The sequence below is a fragment of the Stenella coeruleoalba genome, assembly GCF_951394435.1.
Source record: "Stenella coeruleoalba genome assembly, chromosome: 8".
NCBI lineage: Eukaryota > Metazoa > Chordata > Mammalia > Artiodactyla > Delphinidae > Stenella > Stenella coeruleoalba.
Window position 1 is genome coordinate 107,882,218 of NC_137154.1, and position 22,713 is coordinate 107,904,930.

At 57.9% G+C, this 22,713-nt stretch overlaps 1 protein-coding gene across 1 annotated transcript in view; it reads left to right on the forward strand.

Moving 5' to 3' along the window:
- GLB1L2 (galactosidase beta 1 like 2) overlaps nucleotides 1-20,260 on the forward strand; it is a gene marked incomplete at its 3' end in the record, with an annotated part of 37,177 nt that extends 16,917 nt beyond the window's left edge. The window contains 16 exon segments of the mRNA XM_079928458.1: nucleotides 4,728-4,820; nucleotides 7,484-7,565; nucleotides 10,935-10,954; nucleotides 10,956-11,006; nucleotides 13,732-13,816; nucleotides 15,041-15,178; nucleotides 15,656-15,736; nucleotides 16,132-16,238; nucleotides 16,749-16,760; nucleotides 16,762-16,890; nucleotides 17,431-17,509; nucleotides 19,099-19,186; nucleotides 19,419-19,530; nucleotides 19,915-20,031; nucleotides 20,175-20,193; nucleotides 20,196-20,260. Of these exon segments, the coding sequence (XP_079784584.1) occupies nucleotides 4,728-4,820; nucleotides 7,484-7,565; nucleotides 10,935-10,954; nucleotides 10,956-11,006; nucleotides 13,732-13,816; nucleotides 15,041-15,178; nucleotides 15,656-15,736; nucleotides 16,132-16,238; nucleotides 16,749-16,760; nucleotides 16,762-16,890; nucleotides 17,431-17,509; nucleotides 19,099-19,186; nucleotides 19,419-19,530; nucleotides 19,915-20,031; nucleotides 20,175-20,193; nucleotides 20,196-20,260 (1,278 nt within the window).
- Between the last annotated feature and the right edge of the window lie 2,453 nt (nucleotides 20,261-22,713).

Here is a 22,713-nt window from a genome sequence, read left to right on the forward strand (position 1 = left end):
GTCAAGAATGTGTTAAACACGAACTCCCATTCTCCCTTCTCCGTAGCCCCGGCACCCACCATTCTACTTTCTGTCTCTGTGAACTTGACCCCTCTAGGGACCTCATCTAAGTAGAATCGTACAGTCCTTGTCCTTGGGTGACGGGCTTATTTCACTGAGCGCAGTGTCTTCAAGGTTTATCCATGTTGTGGCATAGGTCAGAATTTCTTTCCTTTTTAAGGCTGAGTGAGATTCCATTGCACGTATATACTGTTTTGCTTTATCCGTTCATTAATCAGTGGACGCTTAGGTGTTTTTGCTCATTGTGAAAAAAGCTGCTCTAAGTGGACTGTTATGGATATCTGTTTCAGTCCGTTTTCACTTCCTTTGGATATATACCCAGAAGTGGTATTGCTGGATTACACAGTGATTCTGTGTTTAAGTTTCTGAGGAACAGCTATAAGTTTTCCACAGTGCACCATTTTACATCCTCAGGGGCAATGCACAAAATTCCAGTTTCTTGACATCCTGGCCAACAGTTGTTGTTTTCTGCTTACTTTATAAAAGCCATCCTAATGGGTGTCAGGTGGTATCTCGTTGTGGTTTTGATTTGAATTTCCTAATAATTAGTGATGTGGAGTATTTTTTCATGTGCTTACTGGCCATTTATATATCTTCTTTGGAGAATTATCTATTCAGATTCTTTGCCCATTTTTTATTGGGTTGTTTGTTTTTGTTGTTGTAGGACTTCTTTACATCTTCAGTATCTGTCAGTATCTTGTCAGATGCATGATTTGCAAATATTTTCTTCCATTCCGAGGGCTGCCTTTCACCCTTGTCGATTGTGTCCTTCCATGCACAGAACTTTTTAATGTTAAGTCACACGTATCTTGTTTTTCCTTTTGTTGCCTGTGCTTTTGGTTCCACCTCCCAGAAATCATTGCCAAATCCAGTGTCATGAAACTTCTCCCCTGTGTTTTCTTCTAAGAGTTTCAAGGTGTTAGCTCTTACATTTAGGTTTGTGATGTCCTTTGAATTAAGTTTTGTAGATGGTGTAAAGTAAGGGCCCAGGTTCGTTTTTTGCACGTGGATATCCAGTTTTCTCACCACTGTTGAAAAGATGACTGTCCTTTCCCCATTGAATGGTCTTGTCATCCTTGTAGAAAATCTTTTGGCCATACGTGTGAGAGTTTATTTCTGGGCCCTCTATTCTATTCCATTGGTCTGTATGTTTGTCTTTTTTTAAATTAATAAATTTATTTATTTATTTATATTTTTGGCTACGTTGGGTCTTCGTTGCTACTCACGGGCTTTCTCTAGTTGCGGTGAGCGGGGGCTACTCTTTGTTGTGGTGCACGGGCTTCTCATTGCGGTGGCTTCTCTTGTTGCGGAGCATGGGCTCTAGGTGCACGGGCTTCAGTAGTTGTGGCACTTGGGCTCAGTAGTTGTGGCTCACGGGCTCCAGAGCGCAGGCTCAGTAGTTGTGGCGCACGGGCTTAGTTGTTCTGTGGCATGTGGGATCTTCCTGGACCAGGGCTTGAACCTGTGTCCCCTGCACTGGCAGGCGGATTCTTAACCACTGCACCACAAGGGAAGTCCTGTATGTTTGTCTTGAGGCCAGTAACACACTGTTTTGATTACCATAGCTGTGTAGTAAGTTTTGAAATCAGCAAGTGTGAGACCTCTAACTTTGTTCTTTTTTTTTTTCAACATTGCTTTGGGTATTCAGAGTCTCTTGAGATTCCATGTGGATTTTAGGATGGCTTTTTCTGTTTCTTCAAAAACATTGCAGTTTTGACAGGGATTACATTGAATTTGTAGATCACTTTGGGTAGTACTGACATCTTAACAATATTAAGTCTTTCAGTCTATGGACACAGGATGTCTTTCCATTTATTGGCATCTTCTTTAATTTCTTTTGGCAACATTTTGTAGTTTTCAGTGTCTAAGTATTTTGCCTCTTTGATTACATTTATTCATAAATATTTAAATCTGTCTGATGCTATCGTAAGTAGCATTCGTTGGTAGTGTATAGAAGCAACTGATTTTTTTTGTGCATTGATTTTGTATCCTGCAGGTTTGCTGAATTTGTTTATTAGAACTAACAGGTTTTTTTTTAATCCATTCTGTAAATCTGTTTTTGGTTGGGGAGTTTAATCCATTTACATTTAAAGTAGTTACTAATAGGGAAGCACTTACTTTTGTTGTTTGTGTTCTGTATGCCTTATAGCTTTTTTTCTCCCTCATCTCCTCCATTACTTCCTTCCTTTGTATTTAGTTGATTTTTTAATGACAAGTTTTTATTCCCTTTTTTTTCCCTTTTGTGTATCGTCTACAGATATTTTGGTTGTGGTTACCATGGGGATTATATACACTGTCCTGAAGTTAAGACATTCTATTTTATATTTATACCAACTTACCTTCAATCACATACAAAAACTCTACGCTTTAAAAGCTCTGCCCCCTTTATATTATTGCTGTCACAAATTATATTTTTATATATCATGTACCAATTAATATAGATTCATAATATTTTTATGCACTTGTTTTAAATCCTGTAAAAAATAAGAAGTGGAGTTATAAGCTAAAATTATAATAATAGTGGATTTTACATTTTTTCACATATTTACCTTTACCAGAGAACTTTATATTTTCATTTGGTTTTGAGTTGTCATCTAGCATCCTTTCATTTCAACTTGAGGAACTCTGTGTAGTATTTCTTGTAAGGCAAGTCTAGTGGTGTAATGAATTCCTTCAGCTTTTATTTGACTGAGAATGTCTTAGTTTCTCTTTTACTTTTGAAGGACAGTTTTGCTGGATATAGAATTCTCACTTGATAGGAGTTTTCCTTCAGCACTTTGAATATAGTATCCCACTGCCTCTGTCCTACAAGATTTCTGATGAGATATCTACTGATAGTCTTATTAGGGATAGTTAGCAGGTATTTGGTCCTGTCCAAAATGTTCATAAGACATTTGGTCCACACTAACAGGGCTTTGATGTTTGGTTCTGTCCAAAACCATTTGGCACGGACCAAATATGCTCATGGACATTTTGGATAGAACCAGATTTCAAGGACCTTTTGGCATGAACTAAATATCTTATGGAATGAATGTCTTATGGACGTTTTGGACAGGACCAAATGTCCTGCAAGGTTGGGGCTCCTTTGTACATGTCTCGTTGCTTTTCTCTTGCTCCTTTTAAGACTCTCTCTTTGTCTTCTGACAGTTTGATAATGTGTACTGGTGTGGGTCTCTGGTTTAATGCTACTTGGAGTTCACTGAAGCTTCTTGGATTTGTATATCCATGTCTCCTCCATTATGTCTTCAAATAATCTCTCTGCCCCTTTCTTCTCCTTTTGGGGTTCCCGTAATGAGTATATTTGTCTGTTTACTGATTTGCATAAGTCTCTCAGGCTCTGTTCACTTTTCTTCATTCTTTTTTCTTTTTGCCTGTCAGACTCAGTAATTCAAAATGACCTGTCGTCAGGTTTGCACACTCTTTCTTCTGCCTGTTCGAATCTGCTGTTGAACTCCTATGGTGAATTTTTCTATTTAGATAATGTACTTTTCAGCTCCAGAATTTCTGTATAGTTCTTTTTAAAAATCATTTCTGTCTCTTTATTGATATTCTGACTTTGTCCATAAGTCCTTTTCCTGATTTCTGTCCATGTTTTTCTTTGGCTCTTTGAGCATATTTATGACAGCTGTTTTAAAGTCTTTGTGTAGTAAGTTAAGCGCATGTGTTTCTTTAGAGACTATTTCTAGCTTCTTTAGAGACTGTTTCTAGACATTTATTTTGTTCCTTTGAATGAGCTACGTTTTCCTGTTCCTTTGTATGCCTTGTGTTTTTTGGGTGAAAATTGGGCACTTATAAAAACAGTCCTCTCTCCCTGTGTTTGCTGTCTTCTGGGGACACCTTTACTATTTAGTGGGCTCCTGAGCCTTGAGATCAGCCTGGAGTGCAGGCTTAAGATCTTCTCAGATATTTTCTTGGCATATGTCCTGTCTGGCCTGTGTGTGTGCTTTTCTTCCTTCTTTCCTTCCTTCCTTCCTTCCTTCCTTCCTTCCTCCCTCCCTCCCTCCCTCCCTCCCTCCCTCCCTTCCTTCCTCCCTTCCTTCGTAATCCTTTGCCCCCAGGCATCCATGGGTTTGTAGTCCCCCTGAAATGTTTACATGCTGTGACCCATCACTGCCTTCTGCAGCTTCCAGCCTGAGGTCCAAACTATGCCAACATTTTCTGTCTGATCTCCAAGTCAGATGAGACAGAAACTAGTCCCCTGGGGAGCCTACAGACAGCCCAGGACATTGCAAACAAGTTCCATCTTGCTCCTTCTGTCCTCAGGGAGGGAACTGGAAATAGGGATGCGTCCTTTTGACTGCCCCATGCTACGCCAGGGAGGGGGTGGGACAAAGGTGATCGAAACCATGGAATCTCCTACCATTTTGAACATGTCTTTTTCTTGATTGGGTATTCACTCATTTGCTTAAACATTTCACTTGTTTCCAGAGCTCCTGTAAAGTTATTTCAGTCAGTGTGCAGTTGTTTGTTTGATGTTTCCATAGGGGAACGAGGGCCTGGCACTTCCTACTCCCTGTCTTACTGACACCACTCAATTATATACCAAACCTTTTGAGACTTGCGCTTTCTAATGGGTTGTTTTGCTATAATTGGCAGTAAGTGTGGTGACATTAGCTAGTACGGTTCCCACTGCACACTCAGCTTCTGATTGTTCTCTCTTTTCCCAGTACAAGCACGGAGGACCCATCATTGCTGTGCAGGTGGAGAATGAGTATGGTTCCTACAACAAAGACCCTGCCTACATGCCTTACGTCAAGAAGGTAAGAGTCAACTTGGGTCACCTCTTCGTGGGGTGTTCTGGGCTCTGGTGCAATGTGAGGGTCTGATGTCACCCAGCACCATTTATTAATTGGTGAATCTTTTCTCCAGACCTTTATTCCAACAGGGTCCTCACTTATTTGCCCTCTGTTGGCTGAGTTTAATGGGGATCGCAGTACATACGGGGCTGAGAGTAATGGAACTACCTTGATTGAGGGCGATGGCTGGAGGCCTTCCTGGAGGGGTGGGTTGCCCTTCTCACTCCAGCACCCAAAGCAGCGGCCCCACTGTCGGCTGCACGTTGGCTTCATCTGGGGAATCGTTTAAACTCACTGTGCCCAGGCCATATGCCATCCCATTAACTAAGGGTCTTGGGGGTGGAGCTCAGACATCTGATTCCAGCGTGTGGGTGGCTGGGAGCCCCTGACTGTGTGTCAGAGCAGGGAGGGGCAGGCCCAGGGCAACACTTAGAAGAACAGGCTTCTGCTCAGAGGTGGTTCCTGTCACTTGGTGAATGAGACCTGGAATAAATTGCATTCATTTTTCTAAACCCCCACTTCCTCTTCTGTGCAGCTGGGCTAACGAGAGGATTTGCCTCTCCGCATTGTGCGTGTAGTGAGGTTGCAGACGCAGTGCCGTTCCAGCATCCGGTGAGCAGTCAGTAAACAGGACCATGATGTTATCAGCAACACCGGTGTTTTGTACTTGGAAGGGTCGGCACCCGTGTGAGGCGAGGAAGCTTTAAGTGGCCTCAGTGACTCCACTAATTTAATTAGAGCTGCTCCGGCCCCTGGTGTCCTGGGTGGCATCCCTTCTGCTGTCACAGGCAGAGTTGTGTCCATCTGGAATTCCTTTAGTCCCTGCAGATGGCTTGTAGGTTCTTACCCACTCTCCCCTGCCCCCCACGCCCCCGCAGAAGCCCCCGGTGTAGGGGCAAGGCTGTCTCTGGGGAGGGTGGTGTTCCTGAAGCTGGATGGGGAGAGATCAGTCCTGACGGTCAGGCCCAGTCACACCCTGGCCTCTTCCTTGGGGTTGGCTGGAAGGAGCCCGGCCAGGGCTCAGGCCAGGAGGGCATCTACTGCCCCAGCACAGACCCCGAGACTCTCCTGGGCTGGGCTTCCCCAGCGGGTGCTCACTGAATCTCTGGGCTGCAGAGAAGGAAGCTGCCCTGCTGGGGACGGGGGCAGCCCCGCAGAGACCTCCCCTGCGCAGTCGTGACTCTGATGTCTGGGAAGGGGTGCATGTGAGACAGGCGGACAAAGGGACGCCTCTGTGGTCGCAGATGGACGGCCTGTCAGAGCCACTGAGCAGAAGACTGCAGGGCTCCAGGTGGAGGGGCCGGGACCCCAGGGCAGCCCACCCCTCCCTGCGTTGGTCCTCGCTGCAGCCATGCGCCCGGGGAGTTGAGAGAGGCGCCTTGGAGGGTGCGGATCACAGGAGGAAACCGCAGCGCCTTTCGCGTTTCGCGCATTCTGCGCGTGGTGCTGGGGCCGACCGGCGTCCTTCCCCGGGAGCGGCGGCCGCGGCTCAGGAGCTGCCGCCATCATCACTGAAGCCCGAGTCGTGCACAGCTCCTTCGGGGCCCTGCAGATGTGGCGCTGTCTGCGCAGGACGGCCACGGGCAGGGCACTTTGCCCTCTGAGCCTTAGGGTCTCCACGCGCACAGCAGAGGCGGGAGCGTCCTTGTCTTGGCCCTGTGGGGAAGCAGTGAGGTGGTCGGCACAGCCCAGCTCTGCCTGGCGGGTGGCAGGTGCTCGGGGGCAGCGACTGTCCCTCGCAGTGCAGGCGGTCAGTCTGTGCCCCTAGGAGATGGACATTGTCAAATTGTGTTCCCCCCACCCCCCAATGCCGTGCACAGGGGGGCCTGAGCAGGGTCTGCTGAGCATCGGTGACGGGCTGGCTGCTTCGATCCTGCACTGGCCTCCCCCGACTGAAGTCCTGAGAATGAAGGCCTCTCTGCTGCGTCCTCACGGCCTCCGGGCAGATGGGAGCCTTAGTCACTGCTCACTGCCTCACCTCTTTCCAAAGGAGTTTGGTTGAAATAAGCAGTCTTGTCATAATACCCGAGGAAGAAGTGTCGGGAAGGTGCCCTTGCTGGGGTTTCAGGTCCGCAGGCCTCAGGCCCCATGCGGAGCCCGACGGGGATGGACCGGCTGAGGTGCGCACCTGCCCGCCAGCTCTGGACGCTGCAGCCCTTGTCTCTGAGCCTCCTCATCCTGCAGTGAAATGTCGGGTGTGAGGCTGACCAGGACGGCCTGTGCAAGGCGCTTGCGGGGACGCCCACATGATGGTGATTGTTCCTGAGCCGCGGCTGCCGCTCCCGGAGAAGGACGCCGGTCGGCCCCAGCACCACGCGCATTCCTGCTGCGGTTTCCTCCCGTGATTTGCACCCTCCAAGGCGCCTCTCCCATCTCCCCGGGCACGTGGCTGCAGCGAGGCCCAACACAGGGAGGGGTGGGCTGCCCTGGGGTCCCGGCCCCTCCACGCGGAGCCCTTCAGTCTTCTGCCTGGCGGCCTTGCCGAGTTGCTCTGACAGGCCATCCATCCGGGACCAGCAGCCAGCTGCCCAGCGCCCCTCGGGCAGCCTGCGCGCGGTGGGAGCTCAGCGTGTGATGTGGCAGGAGGTTTGAGGAGCAACAGGCTGGCTCATCTCACTCCCCCACAGGCCCTGGAGGACCGGGGAATCGTGGAGCTGCTCTTGACCTCAGACAACAAGGACGGCCTGAGCAGGGGGATTGTGGACGGAGGTACCTGCCTGGAGGCTGTGTGCAGGGATGGGGACAGGGGACGGGATGGCGGCCTGGCCTGGCTGTGCTCCCTGGATGGCCTTAGCCACAAAGGAGTCTCTGATGCCTGTTATCCTGTGTGCGTGGGGCTGGGCCCCAAAGCTCAGGGCCTCGGGGCTGGAGGGGCTGCGAGAGGTGGGCTTGCGTAGCCGAGTCGCTGAGCACCAGGGACGCTCAGGGCCCTGCAGGACACGGGGCAGCGGAGTGGGCATCGGACACGGTCCTACAAAGAGGGCCGGGCAGACCAAGTGCTGGGTGTCCCGTGGGGACAGCTCGCTCAAGTCCTGCCCGGGGCTGCGCAGCCCACAGCGCCGGCCGGTCATCTGGGCGGCGGTGTCCGGGGGTGAGCGCGTGGCTCTCGTCCTGTGTCCCCGTGCCCCTGCTCCGCCTCTCTCCCTGTTGTTGTGGACGCCCCCACCTGGCACCGCTTCCAGGTCAGACGCCCCCACCTGGAGCGAAGCCCTTTCTCCTCCTGCCCTGCCCACGTCACCCGATTTCCCTGCCCTGGGTCCTTCCCGCCCGCACACGCCTGTGTAGCTGTTTCCTCCTGAGAAGCCCCCCGACCCGTTCCCCGCAGAGCTGTCTCTCTGTCGCCTCTTGTAACCACTCTCCCCGCGTCCACGCTCACTGGCTCCCCGGCCCCTTTCCTGCTGTCTTAGGTCCTGTGATCATCTCTCCGCCGACACCACCCTTTGCAAGGTCACAGTGACCTCCACCTGACACATTTAAGTTGTCGTGCTCATCACCTCTGACCCGTCTGATGGGGCCTTTGGTCCCTTTTCTTCTCACTGGCGGTCTGGGGCACCATTTCTCCGACCTTGACCTCGGGCAGCTCGGGCAGCTCGCTGTGTCCTGTTCTCCCGAAAAGTTTCCCGTCATGTCCACGCGGTGGCGCTGTGTCCCCGTGGCGGCTTCCAAGGCTCCCCGCGGTCCGCCTGTCAGGGTCGGGTCAGGGCCTGGGAGGGGCTGTGGGGCTTGAGTCCTGCGGGCGGGACCCTCTGGAGGCGGGAGCACGTTTCAGTCGCGGCGTCCGCAGAGGGGGCCTCCTGGGCTTCTGGTCCCCACGCCCCGTCCACCGCAGGCCCTGCCTCTCACCTCGACCCCGGCCCCTGCCCCACGCCTGCCACCTGGATTGACTTTGTTCAATTAGTTAAAAATGTGATTACAGGAAGGCTTTCACAAGGTGTGGAATTAAAACCTTAGAGATGCTTATGAAGAAGCCTCGCCTGCCCAGGAGTGACCATTCTGAGCTGTAGCGTTCCCTCCTGGCTCTTCCTCCATGACTGTAAATACCATGACGCCCAGAGAGCTCTGTACTTAGGGACGTAAAACACTTGTTCCGGTTGAGGGCTCAGGTCTCTCCTGCCACCCTCGCCCCACGGCTTTCCTGGGGCAGGCCCCCCCCTCACGCCCCCCGCCCTCCCCAGCCCTCATGGATGCGATGCTTGGGGCCTGCGTTGCGCCGGGCGCTGCGACCGTTGTTCTGGAAGTGTGGTCGACTCGCTTCCAGTGTAGTTATCTCATTGGTTTAACTTTCCTTTTAAGTTCTTTTCTGTCCCTCCTTCTCCTTGTCTCTCTCTTAAACAAACACTTTATCAACAGCTTCCAAACCCCCATCATGGTGTTTTTAGGCGCCTCTGTGTGTCGGATTCTGATCCAGTCCAATGGCACCGGCGCCCCACTGTCCCCAGCCTGATGGCAGCCCGGGTCCCCTGGAGTCCCACGTCCTGGGACGTTGAAGCTGTCGTCCTGTCGTTTTCTGCGATCCGCTGTCGCTGCCAGAGGGCGAGCACGTCCTGTTGTGGGATTCGGGTTCAGGGTGTCTCTGAGGGACTCGCCCCTTCGCGGATCTGACCTGGACAGTGTGATGCTTGTGGTGGCCTCTCCCTGCTGTGCTGTCCTGTCTCCTCTCTGCTTTGCTTGTTTCCTTCTACTTTCTGGGTGACCGCCTCAACTTTCTTCCCCCAGTCCTTCTGTTTCCTGCATCACGTTCTTCGTGGAGACATTTCTTTACTCACAGCGTACTTGCCAGCAGCTGTGACCAGTGGTCCCCGCTGTGGGGAGCCAGGAGTGGGGCTGGGAGGGCTGTCTTTCGTGGGATTGACTCCGGAGGGGAGCCCTTTGGGCCGTCATGGCCGGTATCTGGGGGCAGGAAGGGGCAGGAACCGCCTCCTGAGCTGTCCTCGTCCCGTAGGCCCTGGTGCCCGGGGCTGCTGTGCTTGGCTTTCCTGGGGGGCTGGCCACGGGGCGGTGGGGAGGCTGGAGGGGGGCAGGAGGCAGGGTCCGCGGGAGGCCTTGGGCTGGGGTGGGTGGGTGACCTCTGCTCCCACAGGCTGGTTACAGGCCCCCAGACCCTTTTCAAGCTCCCAAGGTGAATCGTGGCCTCTGCTGTGTCTCCCGCCCCGTTCGTTCTCTCTGTGGCCGCCACCTCCTTCACCTGTGTTCGTCGGGGTGGCGGGGGGAGGGATGGGAGCAGGTGCGCTGGGCTCCGAGGTTTCTTCTGCCGGGTTGGTTCAGACCAGCCCCTTGTCTTCAGGGGTCTCCACTTTAGGTGAGGAGGGTCTGGATGTGGGGTACCCACATCGGGTGGGCCTGCTCCCCGGCGCTGTGACCTTGAGGCAAGTTGTTTGGCCTCCCGGAGCCCCCGCTGCCGTTTGTTTGTCTCTAATCACTGGTGATCGGGGCTCGGGTCTGACAGGAGGGCGTCAGGGTGGCTGGGCGGCAGGCTGGTCCAGTGACCATCCCGCCTTCCCAGGTGCAGCAGAGCTCAGGCCCAGGCATGCGAGACCCCCCGTCCAGGCACAGGAAGCAGGCGAGGAGCCTCAGAGCCAACTTCTGCTCCAGGGTCGGCCACGTCCATGGCCGTGGGCAACACATAGCACATCTTTCTCGGGCGTACCTCTCCCTGGTGGAAAGCCATGGAAAATATTGCTGGGGTGGGACAGAAAACCAGCTCTCATCTGAGATGTGAAAGGGGAATCTTCGCTTAGATCGTCACCCAGTGCCGGAGGCCGGAGGTGCAAAGTAAAGATCAGACTCCGGGCTCCTGCAAGGAGTAATTAACAGAAATGCACACTCTAGTTGTAAAAATTCCATAAATCGAGCACAGATGCTTAGCAAGTGGATCTCTGTGAGGTCTGTGCTGAGTGGTGGAATTTCCAAGATGAACCGGCTAAGTCTCCTAGTGTCAGAGGAACTAAACTCTGGTTGGAGGTGGAAGATGGTGTCAAGATTAATTTATTTGCAGGTGAGTTGAGAATGGTCAGGGGAATTCTGAGTCCTCCTGGCTTTTGGGTGATAGCTGTTCTCTCTTCGCCTTTCCACCTGCAGTGCTAGCCACCATCAACTTAACAGTCACAACACGAGCTGCAGTTTTTAACCACCTTTCTGCTGAGTGTCCAGGTGAGTCAGGAGGTGAGCTGAGCCGAGCCTGGGTGTCAGGAGCTTAGCTGGGCCAGGGGGCCTCTGGGCCCAGCCTTGCAGCTCTCAGCCCCCCTTCCCCCTGCACGGCCCATGCCGCACCCGCGTGGCCTGCCCCTGGCGACGGAAGCGGTGTGACGGTTGCTCTGAGGGGTCGCTGTGTCAGCTGGTGCTTGGAGGTGGTTTCCAGCTCCTGAGAAGGGGCCCTTTCTGAAGCTGTAGGCGGGTGTGCTCCCAGAGGCCTCTTTACTAGAGTTCTGTGGACTCGGCTGGCCCCAGATGGGCTCAGTGTGGGCCCTGGGGATCGAGGGGAGAGACACGTCCCTGCCCTGTGTCTGACCTTCACTGGTCAGGCTGCTCTGGGCCCAGGACTGCTGTCACCTGCCAGACGGGGGCCTGGTCCGCCCAGGCCAGAGGAGAGAGGCGCGTCGGATGTATCTCAGCATCCATGGGGCTGCTGGGAACTTGCAGTGAAGTCCTGTTTTGTTGATTTCTCCTCTCCCCTAAGGGGAGAGAAGGTCCAGCTGAGGCAGCCCATTGGCAGCATGGAGGCCGCCTTCACCCTGTGTTGTGTACGGGGCCTGGATGCCGCCCTGAGGCCTGTACCCGGCAGGGATGTTGGAGGGTTCGCTCCCCCCACCCCGAGAATAGATGCCGGTGGGGGTGCTGGGGTGCCTCCCGTTCCAGCTACTCCTTTTTTAGAGCAGAGGTGGCGTCCAGAGGCTCGGCCGCAGGAGGCCCCCAGGGCAGTGTGAAGCCCCCAGGGCTGAGGGCCACCATGTGCTGCTTAGAGGGACGGGAAGGGGGTGCCCAGGAGGAAGCAGGATGGGGGGGCCCGGCGGGCTGCTCAGCAGACTGGGGGCGACAGCGTGCAGGTGGGTACAGGCCCAGCCCCCTCCCTCCTTCCCGCGCCCTGTACCGTGCTTGCTGGGCGTGGGTCCGCGACCACAGGGTCTCTGCCCTCGGGGAGTTTGTGACCCACTTGGAAGAGACGTGTTAGGTACGTAGTTGCCCAGGATCTGAGGGGGGTCGTCCTTGATGTTGTCCAGGACAAGGACGGTGCTGTGACCCTCAGCTTCTCTTCCCTCTTCTGTGAAGTGGGGATAGTGCTGGCACCTACTCGTAGGGCCGTATGAGGGTCAAAGGGATGATGTTTGGAGAGCCCCCAGAACACCCATGCTCCCCACGGGCGCCTGCAGAGTCGTCCGTGGAGAGGTGGCCCCAGGCTGGCTGGCCTGTCCATAGCGCCCGTGGCCACCGGCCTCGCTCCCGCTGCTCAGCCACGTGTTTTCCTCCAGGAAGGGGCCGTGGACTTGTCCCTGTTCAGATCAGAGGCCCCTGCAGATGGTCACTGGTGGCCCTGCTCCGCTTCACTCAGGGTGTCAGGCTGCGCCTTGCCGGCCCGGCCCGCGTCCAGTGACGGGAGCCTGGATGCGGGTGTCTCTGGGCGCTTCCCAGGGCCAGGCAGCGTGTGCTGAGGGCTCCAGGTGCCTCATCTCATGTGACTGTCCCAGTAGCCACGTGACTGGCCTCCGTGTAGCCGTTTTACAGTTGAGGACACAGACTCCAGGACGGTGTCCCCCGGCAGTGGCAGGTCAGGGCACGTAGCACAGGCGGTGCCGAGCCAGCCCTGAGCCACGGTGACCTGGGCCGTTTGGTGGACGGCTCAGCCCAGCCCTCAGGTGGGCCCCTCCTGGCACTGGAAGCTGCTGACCTGTGTGATGTAGTGACGCTCTTTAGTGACCCAAATGTGGTACGAGTGTCCCCTCGGGAGGTAGGCAGCCCTAAGAAAACCAAGCCCCGGGCCTTGCTAGAAAATCGCCGTGACTTACGTGGCCTCTCCCATGGCGTGTTTGGGACCTTCTGCTCAACAGACCCTGAATCTGCTGCCCCCTGGGTGGGGCGGTGATGCTCTGTGTGCCTTGGCCCCGGACGCCAGGCCGACAGCCACAGGGGGAGCTCGGGGCGGGAGGAAGGCTCTGTGGCGCGGAAGCTGCGGGGCCGCCGTCGGGGCAGCACCTCCCCTGCTGCTTCTGTGCACGTGGGCAGAGCGGAGCTGGGCCTGGGCATGGCTGCTGCGTCCTGGGGGCAGTCTTGTGCAGCCTCAGGGTGCCGAAGCAGTGTTAGACCTTCGAGCGTCCTGGCCGAGGCTGGGGGGCCGGGCTGCAGAGCCCGCACTGTGGTAGCTGGAACGCTCTCATGTTCTGGTCCAGTTTTGCATACTTCTGTTGAAACCAAGCTAGACCCGGGAGCGGGGCCGCTGCATAGCCCCCTGACTCCTCCGGCCAGACGGACGCAGCATCTGAGGGTCTGTGTCCATGGTGTGGCTCTCAGAGATGGGGTTTCCCCGATAGAACATCCTCCTGCCCTGAAGAGGACGCACGGGGCTTGATCAGCAAGCCGCTGTCAGGACTGCAGGTCAGGTGCTGCGTTCTTGAGAAAGCTCACCTTGGGCAGGTCCCCGGGTTCCCCGCCAGCGCCGCACGCAGCACCGAAACCACATTAAGGCCTCGGGCCTGCTGTGCCCACTTTGGTAGCTCCATCCACCCCCTGCCACGTGGCGGCCGCATGTGGAGGACGAGCCAGTGCGGGTGCATTGGGGGCTCCCCTGTGCTCTGCTGGCAGCGGCCTCGAAGGCCAGGTGTGCAGCCAGGGAAGGGTTGGGAGGACGGAGGTGCCGGCTAACTTCTCACTTTGTGGTGTGCAGGGCGTCCAGCCCAGGATGGTGATGGAGTGTTGGACGGGCTGGTGTGACTCGTGGGGCAGTCCCCACAGCATCCTGGATTCTGCAGGTGGGTGCTTGTGGGGCCCCCGTCCAGCATGTGTGCTGGCCTCAGACGCAGGAATAAGTTCCAAATAAGGTGCTAATCCATGTGAATTAGCTGAGGGTGTGGGGCTCCGGGAGTCTCTGCGTGGACAGTCAGCCCTGAGCGTCCAGAGCTGTTTGTCTTGACAGGGGACACGAGCGGTCAGACACGGCTTTGGGGTGTCTCTATAATTGCTCTGGAGTAATGCATGCCAATCGCAAACGTCTAGCCAATGCAGGACGTGTATAAAGGAGAAATAAAAACCCCGGAGCCCAGAGCAGACGTTTCGATGTGTGTAGTGTGGGCACCCTCTGTCTCTCTGTCTGCCGCCCCGGGTGCACGTGCAGGTAGAGGTGTGGGCAGGTGTGGGCAGGTGAGGGTGTGTCTGCTCCACCTGCCTGTTCCAGTGAGACACGCGGAAGCCCAGCTGCCTACACTGTGAGGTGTGGATTCCAGCCCTGTTCTAGAGAATGCAGAGAACCCCGTTGGGCTGGTGTCGTACCCACGATCGCTTATTGATGAGGACCTGGGTGCTTCCAGGGTCTGTGTTCACGGACCCCGTGCAGCGGGCGATCCTGCGCGTCAGTTTGGCTCACCTGGCGTGTTTCCCTGCGATAAGTTCCCGGCAGTAGCCCTTCTTCCTCCACGCGGGTTTGATCTGTGTTAACTAAACTGCCCTCCAGGAAGAGGACGATGCTCCCTCCCCTGTTACACGAGATGCCCATCCCCTCAGGTTCATCAATGCCAAGTGTTAAATGATTCCCCTCAGGTTCATCAACGCCAAGTGTTAAATGATGTCAGCGTTTGCTGTCTGATAGGTCCTTGTGTAGGTCTCATTTCTTTGATCAATGCCGGGGTTTTAATAATGGTTTTATTAACCATTCATATTCCTCCTCCGCTGTTTCTGTCTGTGTCATGGGCTCATTTTCCAGTCCAGGTGGGGCAAGGAGGTGGTCAGAACCGTGTCTCTAATTAGGTCTCGCTAACTGAGCCAGGTGGGCCTGAGCCGCAGCCCGTGTGAGGTGCAGACTCGCCTGGGACTTGAAAGCAGCTGGAAGCCGGGCTCTGGGGCTGGGGTCCCGTCCTCCCGCCATGCACTGCGGTTGGGTTTAGGGAGACCTAAGGACGGAGCTGTGAGGGGGACCCTGAGCGGGGACCGGGCTCACGGCGTTCCAGGCGCCAGCTCTGTGCACCCTTCTCCTCCCACAGAGGGTTTGAAAACCGTGTCGGCCATCATCAACGCTGGCTCATCCGCCCACCTGTCCATGTTCCACGGTGGCACCAACTTCGGCTTCATCGGTGGAGCCGTGCACTTCCAGGACTATAAGTCCGATGTCACCAGCTACGGCAAGTACCCCTGACGTGGCGCCCCACGCCTGTGCCTGGGCTCTCGCGGGGCATCCCTCGGGGACAGTGGCTGGCACCTCTAATGTGAAGGCAAGGTTTTGTCCGTCACTTTTAAGCTGCCAGGGCCGTAGGCGACAAGCCAGCTGACGTGCCTGGGCCTTTGGATGCCAGCTGGGGAGGGGAGGGGGGCCCAGGCCGGGAGGGAAGGCCCTCAGGTGGGGGTAGCCCCTCCCCTCCTCAGGGCCTTGGGATGAGGTCACCCTGGCCCCTTGCCTGGAATGTAGGGTCTGGGCAGTTTGGGGGCATTCGGTAGTGTCTAGCACGTGTGGTATTTTGACTGACAGCTCACATCAAGTGTTCTGCCTCCCAAATTGCTGGGGCGAGGACCCTGCTGCCCCACCAGCTCCTCCTGTCTCTCTTTGCCTCCACAATGCTGTCCTGGGGGCTGAGGCCTGTGACACGGCTAGTGTCTTGCAGACTATGATGCGGTGCTGACGGAGGCCGGGGATTACACGGCCAAGTACACAGGGCTCCGGGAGTTCTTCGGCTCTGTCTCAGGTAGTTGCACGCGCAGGCGCAGGCCCAGCTGGGCACCGGCTGGCTGTTGCTCTGAGACCCCAGGAGACTTGCTTCTTCTGCCCCCAACCCCTCACCCCCCGCCTCAGCCCCAGGTGATGCATGTGCAGGAACGAGGACGGGCAGGTCTGAGCGACTGTTCTCATCCCAGTTGGGGTCTTGCCGCTTCACTTTCTCCTGGGTGTCAAGGTTCCTGAGGATGTGAGCAAGCCCCTGCCTACCTGCCTCCTGGCCTCGTCTTCCTGGCGGGGTCTCGGCGGGCTGGGAAGGGCCTGTTCTGCTGGGCTGGGGCAGGAGCTGGGGCCGGGGGGGGTGGCGCTGGAGGCACGACTGTTGGGGTTCTTTGGGGACGACTCTGCCGTCTGCTTGTGTTGCAGGGCCCCCGCTTCCTGCCCCACCTGACCTTCTTCCCAAGACGGCGTATGAGCCAGTGATGCCAGCTTTATACCTGTCCCTGTGGGACGCCCTGCCCTACCTGGAGGAGGTGCGTGCTGCTGGCGGAACGGGCTGGCCCAGAGGAAGCGCCACCGCCTTGGGCTCCACTCCCCAACCTTAGAGCTCAGAGGAAAGAGGACAAACGCACGTGGGGGAGAAGCAGGAGGGACGAAGGGAACCAGAGGAGGAGCTGGTAGCACAGCAGGCAGTAGGCAGAGAGGAGGGAGGAGGCTGGGCGCATTCCCCAGCGCCAGCTCAGGGCTGCCGTGGTGCAGAGATGACACTGGTCACAAAGCGCCGAGGCCACCGTGCGTAGCCTGCCTTCTGTCCTTATCACGTGCCCTCCGTCGCTGTCCCCGAGAACCTGGAGAGCCTTGCAGACTGTGACGAGAAACCAAATTCAGGATTGTGGAGCTTGACTGTGTAATAGAAGTCAAATAGAGAAAACGTTCCACCCCCGCGTGCTGACCCCCGTGGGGGCTGCCGGCTCCCCGCGCCCCCAGAAGGCGAGGCCGCCTTTCTGTGCTGAGCCTCTGCCTCCCGTCTCGTGTCTGTGCAGCCGGTCACCTCGGGAGAAGCCGGTCAACATGGAGAACCTCCCGATAAATGGGGGAAACGGGCAGTCTTTTGGGTACACGCTGTACGAGACCACTATCACCTCTGCTGGCATCCTCAGTGCCTATGTGCGGGACCAGGGACAGGTAGGGGAGACCCTCTGAACCGCCGTGACCCACCGCACACCAGACCCCTCCCCTGAGGCTCTCATGTGCAGCACCCGTGTGCGGAGATGGCCCATCCCCGCCGGCCGTGCTGCCCACTGGAACCTGGGGCCTTCGTTTCCCCCCGGCCCCTGTGCCATCACCTCTGAGCGCTCGGCAGGGACCCCCACGCCTCCCCCCTGCTGACACGGGGGGGTCTTGTCTGCTCCTCTGGCCGGTGTTTGTGAACACGGTCTCCATAGGGTTCCTGGACTATAAGAGGGAGAAGGTTGTCATCCCCTCGATCCAGGTTTGTCCCCGGGGTTGGGAGGCTGGTGCCAGGCGCCTCCTGGGCAGGTGTGGCGGGAGGCCTGGAGGGAGGCCTGGACGAGGGGCTGCTCAGCCGCAGAGCTGGGGGTGGGCATGGCTTTCTGATGAGCAGGGACCCCCAGCCCGTCCTCAGAGTTCAGGGAGGACTGGGCTCCACAGCTGTGAGCCGGTGGTTGGGAATCAGGCTTCGTCAGCGCCCTCTGCTCCCAGCAGGGGTTCACGATGCTGAGGATCTTGGTGGAGCATCGCGGGCGAGTCAACTACGGGACTAATATTGACGATCAGCGCAAAGGTGGGTCACAGCACACGCGTGGCTGTCCCTTCTCCACAGCAGCACCTGCAGGTCATGGAGGCTGATGCTATAGGTGGGGCCATGGGGGCCCATCGCGGGGAGGTGGGTCCTGGAGGCCCCTTGGAGGGAGGTGGGGTCATGGAGGCCACCGGAGGGAGGTGGGTCCCGGAGGCCACTGGATGGAGGTGGGTCCCGGAGGCCAGTGGACGGATGTGGGGTCATGGAGGCCCCTGGAGGGAGGTGGGGTCATGGAGGCCACTGGACGGATGTGGGGTCATGGAGGCCCCTGGAAGGAGGTGGGTCCCGGAGGCCCCTTGGAGGGAGGTGGCGTAGGACCCGTGCCTTCTTGGTTCTTCACACTGAGTTTCTTTTTGATCCACCTTGGAAACCTCTGGGTGACCTCCTTTGTGGTGGGGAGGAGGGTACAGGACGTACGTGAACAGCATGCTCTTGGTGGCCCTCCCCGCGGGAATATCCCACCGGGCTCTCTAAACCTCTGCTTGAACTTGCCTCTTTCTCATCATTTATCAAAATGTGGGTGGTTTTATGTAAGTTAGGAAATAGGATCTCGGACAATAAATCCTACCCTGGAGCAAGCCTGGTGGCCTCCTAGCTCTCGTGGCTGTTTGCTTTTGTCACCTTGGGGAAGTGATGTGGCCCAGCCCCAGGGACTTCCTGTGTCCTGGGGATGTGCCCCTCCAGAAGGGCCTCGGTGTGCTTCCCCTCCCCTCCGCTCCCCCCCCCGAAAGCCCCCCGAGTTCCTCCCTAGGTCTCAGCTTCTTCCCTTAGGAGCTCGTGGTGCTGGCCGCCCTCACTTCCTCTGTTCTCCTGGGGGCAGAGAGCATGGCAGCCTGCCCAGTCGCAGGCCCTGCCGGGGGTATGCAGTCCTGTCCTCTGGAAGGGTTCAGTGTTCACAAGTCACAGACCTCCTGTCCAGAGCCGTGTGCACCCCCTACACCTGCACCTGCAGTTCAGGAGGGTCTGCAGCCCTCTGAACACCCCCAGCCTGTCTGGGTTCCCAATCTGGCGACTCAGCAGCTCTGTGACTGAGAGGATGCAGGACACCCAGTGGAACCCACCCCGAGGTGCTGGGAAGTCACTGTTCAAGTGTGTGCAGTGCCTTAGCCTTGGGCATCCTGGCCGCGGTGCTGTCTGTTCACCTTTAATGCTGGCTTGTGTAGAAGATTTCTGGCTGAGTTACTAGGTCTGTTTCGTCTGGGACTCCACTGAACAAACCTCGAAGCTAGGCTGGAGCCACTGTGACCTCTTGGAGGACTCCTTTCATGGTGTTGGAATTCTCAGCCCCCAAAAGGGAGCGTCCCCCTCCCAGGGGCCGGAGGCCGACACTGCCCTCGGGCGCCTCCTTCCCTGCACACTAGGGCCTGGCAGGCGCTGCTGTCACTTGCTCTCATGGCTTTGGGGCTGCAGGGAAAGGTTTTATGCGTGCAAAGAGCCCCCTAGGGGTGCTGGCCCTTCAGCAGGAGTCCTTTGTTGAACCTTCCAGAAACGTTCTGTGTATGTGCCCAGCCGGCGGGTCAGCCGTCCCCCCACCGTCGGCCTCGCTCAGTGTCTCTGCCTCGTCCCTACAGGTTTAATCGGAAATATCTATCTGAATGATTCTCCCCTGAAAAAGTTCAAAATCTACAGCCTGGATATGAAGAAGAGCTTCTTTCAGAGGTGGGTCCTGCCCTGCACAGCGTGGGAGCAGCTGGACGGCCTGCAGGAGAGCCAGGAGGCCCGAGGCTGCCCCAGGCTTGGTGCCCGCCCCACACCCCTCCGCCACGGCCTGAGAACCGGAGCCCGAGCGCTCCCCTGCTCCTCCGCCCGGCTGCCACTGCTGTGCCGGTTCACAGTGCGGGAAGGACCTGAGAAGGCGCCCCCCACCCCTCATCTTCTGTCCTGCCCATAGGTTCCACGCAGACAAGTGGAACCCTGTCCCTGACGTGCCCGTGTTCCCTGCTTTCTTCTTGGGGCCGCTGTTGGTCTCCCTCTCCCCCTGTGACACCTTTGTGAAGCTGGAGGTTTGTAGCCCCGCCTGCCAGGTGCTCTGGGCTCCGCTCCTTGGGCCCCCAGCCTGGTGCTTGGCCTCCTGGAGCCCCCCTACCACGTGTGCCCGGAGGGTCTCCGTCGTGGCCTCCCTGGGTGGGGGTGGGATCAGAGCAGAGGGACCACCTGGTGGGCTTCTCAGGTCCGGGCTCCGGTGGTCCGGGTGCCCTGCCGGGACTCAGCGCTAGAGGGAACGGGCTCTGGCGCTCCCCTCCCGGTACCGAGCGGCTGTTGGAACGAGTCTGGTCCCTGGGAAGCTGAGAGGAGAGCCCAGGGCCTGTGTGCGCCTCTGCCTCCCGTGTGACTGTAGGTTCGGTGGTTTATGTGGTCAACTAACACCTCCCCTCCTCTGCTTAAAGGGCTGGGAGAAGGGGGTTGTATTCATCGACGGCCAAAACCTTGGACGCTCCTGGAACATCGGGCCCCAGGAGACCCTCTACCTCCCAGGTGCCTGGTTGGACCAAGGCCTCAACCAGGTGGGAGCACTTTTCCTGGGACCCCTTCTCATCCCTGCCCTCCCTGTCTCACGGTGTTTCTCCGGGGGCCCTTGGTGGGCAGGAGAGGACAGAAGTTCTGACGGGCCCGATCTGGCTCCGGGACAGACTGGCCGTGTCCCCAGGTCATTGTCTTCGAGGAGAAGAGAGTGGTCCGGTGATACAGTTCACGGAAATGCCCTGCCTGGGCCGGCACCAGTACCTGAACTGAGCAGCCCCCAGGCCTCCTGGCAGGGCAACAGCAGGCCCTCCTGCCCACGGCTGCAGTCCAGACCCTCCCCTGCACAACCGGAGAAGCAGGTTGGGGGCGAGGGAGGGCCCCTCCCCGAAGAGCTTCCCGGCTCTGTGGCTGCTGCCGTCCACCTTCACTGCTCCCGCGGGCGGGATGGGGGGTCTGGCTGGGACTGTCCCCCGTGGGGGTGAGTGGGGCACAGCTCCTGGACAGTCTGCTCGGAGTGTCCCCGTGGGCCCTGTTTCTGAGCCGGGGGGCGCGTCACCATTTGTGGAGGGTGGGGGCACCTGGGCCAGCCTTCTCCGCCATCCAGGGAGGAAGTCGGTGCGGTGGAGGGACCCCGGCCCCCTTCCACCCCGCTTGGATCGCCTCTGACGGTCGGGAATGCTGGGCCTTACCTCCCAAGACAGCATGTTTCCCTCTCATTCCACGAGGGGCAGTGCCAGCCCCGGAGGAGAGGCAGCTGCTCCGGAGGGTCCAGGAGGCTGTGGGCAGAAGGTGCGGTCGCAGGGGCCTGGGCAGGAGTATTGGGGTCCCGGGGCCCCCGCCCTGGGCCAGGCGGCGGGCCAGGGGCAGCCTTCCTTCCAGTTGTCCGTCCAGACCCCAGACAAGCGCCCACGGGATGAGTCCCGTGTTAGGGCTCAGGTTCGCTGCCTTGAATTGAGGTAAAGCCACAGAGTTGCATCTCATCCTCCTTGATGGTGTTTCTCTGACCCCGCTTGTGCCGGGCACACGCTAGCCCGGCCGTCGCCGTGTCGACACAGACTTGGCTGTTGTGGTGTGGTGGGCAGGGTGGGGCCGTGTTGGGTGGCCAGGAGAGGCACGTGCACTGGCCACAGTGCTGAGTCTGCCTCCCCAGCGACGTCTGGATCCTCCTGCCACAAACGGACGATCTCCATTCATAGTCCAAGTGGAAGAGCGGATTCCTCCGGGAGTGGGGACCGGGTGGGGAACAGCAGGCTGAGAGCCTCCCAGCAGCGCCCTCCTCCCCACGGCCGGGAGCCCGTGCTTGGCTCAGGAGGGGTCTGCACGGGGGCAGTGGTGCGCAGCCCCTGGGCCCAAAGAGTGGAGCTGGGTCAAGGGCAGACGGTCACAGGGGGCTGGGCCCAAGGGTCCCGCTGGGGGCAGAGAAGTGGAGCTTATTGAAGTGAACTTGGTGGACCATGGCTGGGGGTCCTAGTCCCTGATCTCGTCCAAACTCACCAGCTCTTCCTGTGCCGCCTTGAACGGGGAGCCCGGGGCTGGGCGGTGAGAGCGGGCTCTGTGGACGGGGCCAGCCTGGGCGCTGAGCCACCCTGCCTGACTTATGCCGCGTCCCATGAAGCGCGTGGGGGGCTTCCGCCGGGGAGTGTGCACGGAGCTTGGGTTTGGAAGACTCAGGGTGACGCCGTCTATGTGATGAAGAGTCCCCTGGCATTGCTTTTCCGCACCCACCTGCTCGCAGACGTGCGGCCCTTCCTGGGTGAGGTCCCTGGGCCAACCTGCCTGCCCAGTGACCCCAGCTTCCTGTCCAAGCACCTTGGCAGGCAATGCCCTCGTCGTCACCCCGGCCTCCAGGTGCTGGGCATCTCAGGCTGCTCCCAGGCCGCCTCTGCCCTCACTCGGTGTGGAGGCCTCGCCCACGGGCCTTGACAGCAGTCTCCACACTCGTTCTCTCCCACGTTCATCCCCGTCGGGGCTCCAGGCACCACTGTCCACTCACCTCTCCTGTGAGTGTAACAAGCACATGACCCCAAACTTACTGTCACGTTGGCCCCTGCAGTCTGCCCGGAGCAGTGGACACAGTTCTGTTCTGTCTTGGGAACTCGTGGCTGTACTTGCACCTCACGTCCAGCCCATCAGCAAATTCCTGACCCGTGTCCAGAGCCCGCCCGCTGCCCTCTCATCAGGGCTGCGCCTCGTCCGACTCACCGTTGTCTCGGGCCACCTGCCCGTGTCCTGTTTGTTGGCAATACAGGAAGCGAGCGCTTCTTCTAAAAGGCCGGTTAGACTGGGTCCGTCCTCTGCTGCAAACCCTCCGACAGCCTGTTTCACTCCCTAGCTGCAAGCTTCGCCCTGGTTCTGGAGCAGAGTGTCTGTGCCCCCTGCTCCCACGTGTGACCCACCCCCCACCCCCAGTGAGCTGTCCTCAGTGGCCTGTTAGCTAAGCGCTCTCCCGCGGGGGGAGCTTCTCTTTCCTGGACCCAGTTCTCTGCACGTCGGCTCGGAGGCCACCTGGCCAGGGGGGCCTTTCTGACGGCCCAGGTGGGATGCCAGCACCTCCCCAGCTGCACTCCGCCCCGCTTGCCTCATCCGTCACCTTGGAACTGATGACGGTTGTCGGAGCACCGTGGCCCCGAGCATCTGTGTCCTCTCCGGAGAAGGCAGCCCTGGGCAGGCAGAGCTCTGGCTTCCACGGCCCTGTGCTGTGCCAGGAACGAGGCGTGTCCCCC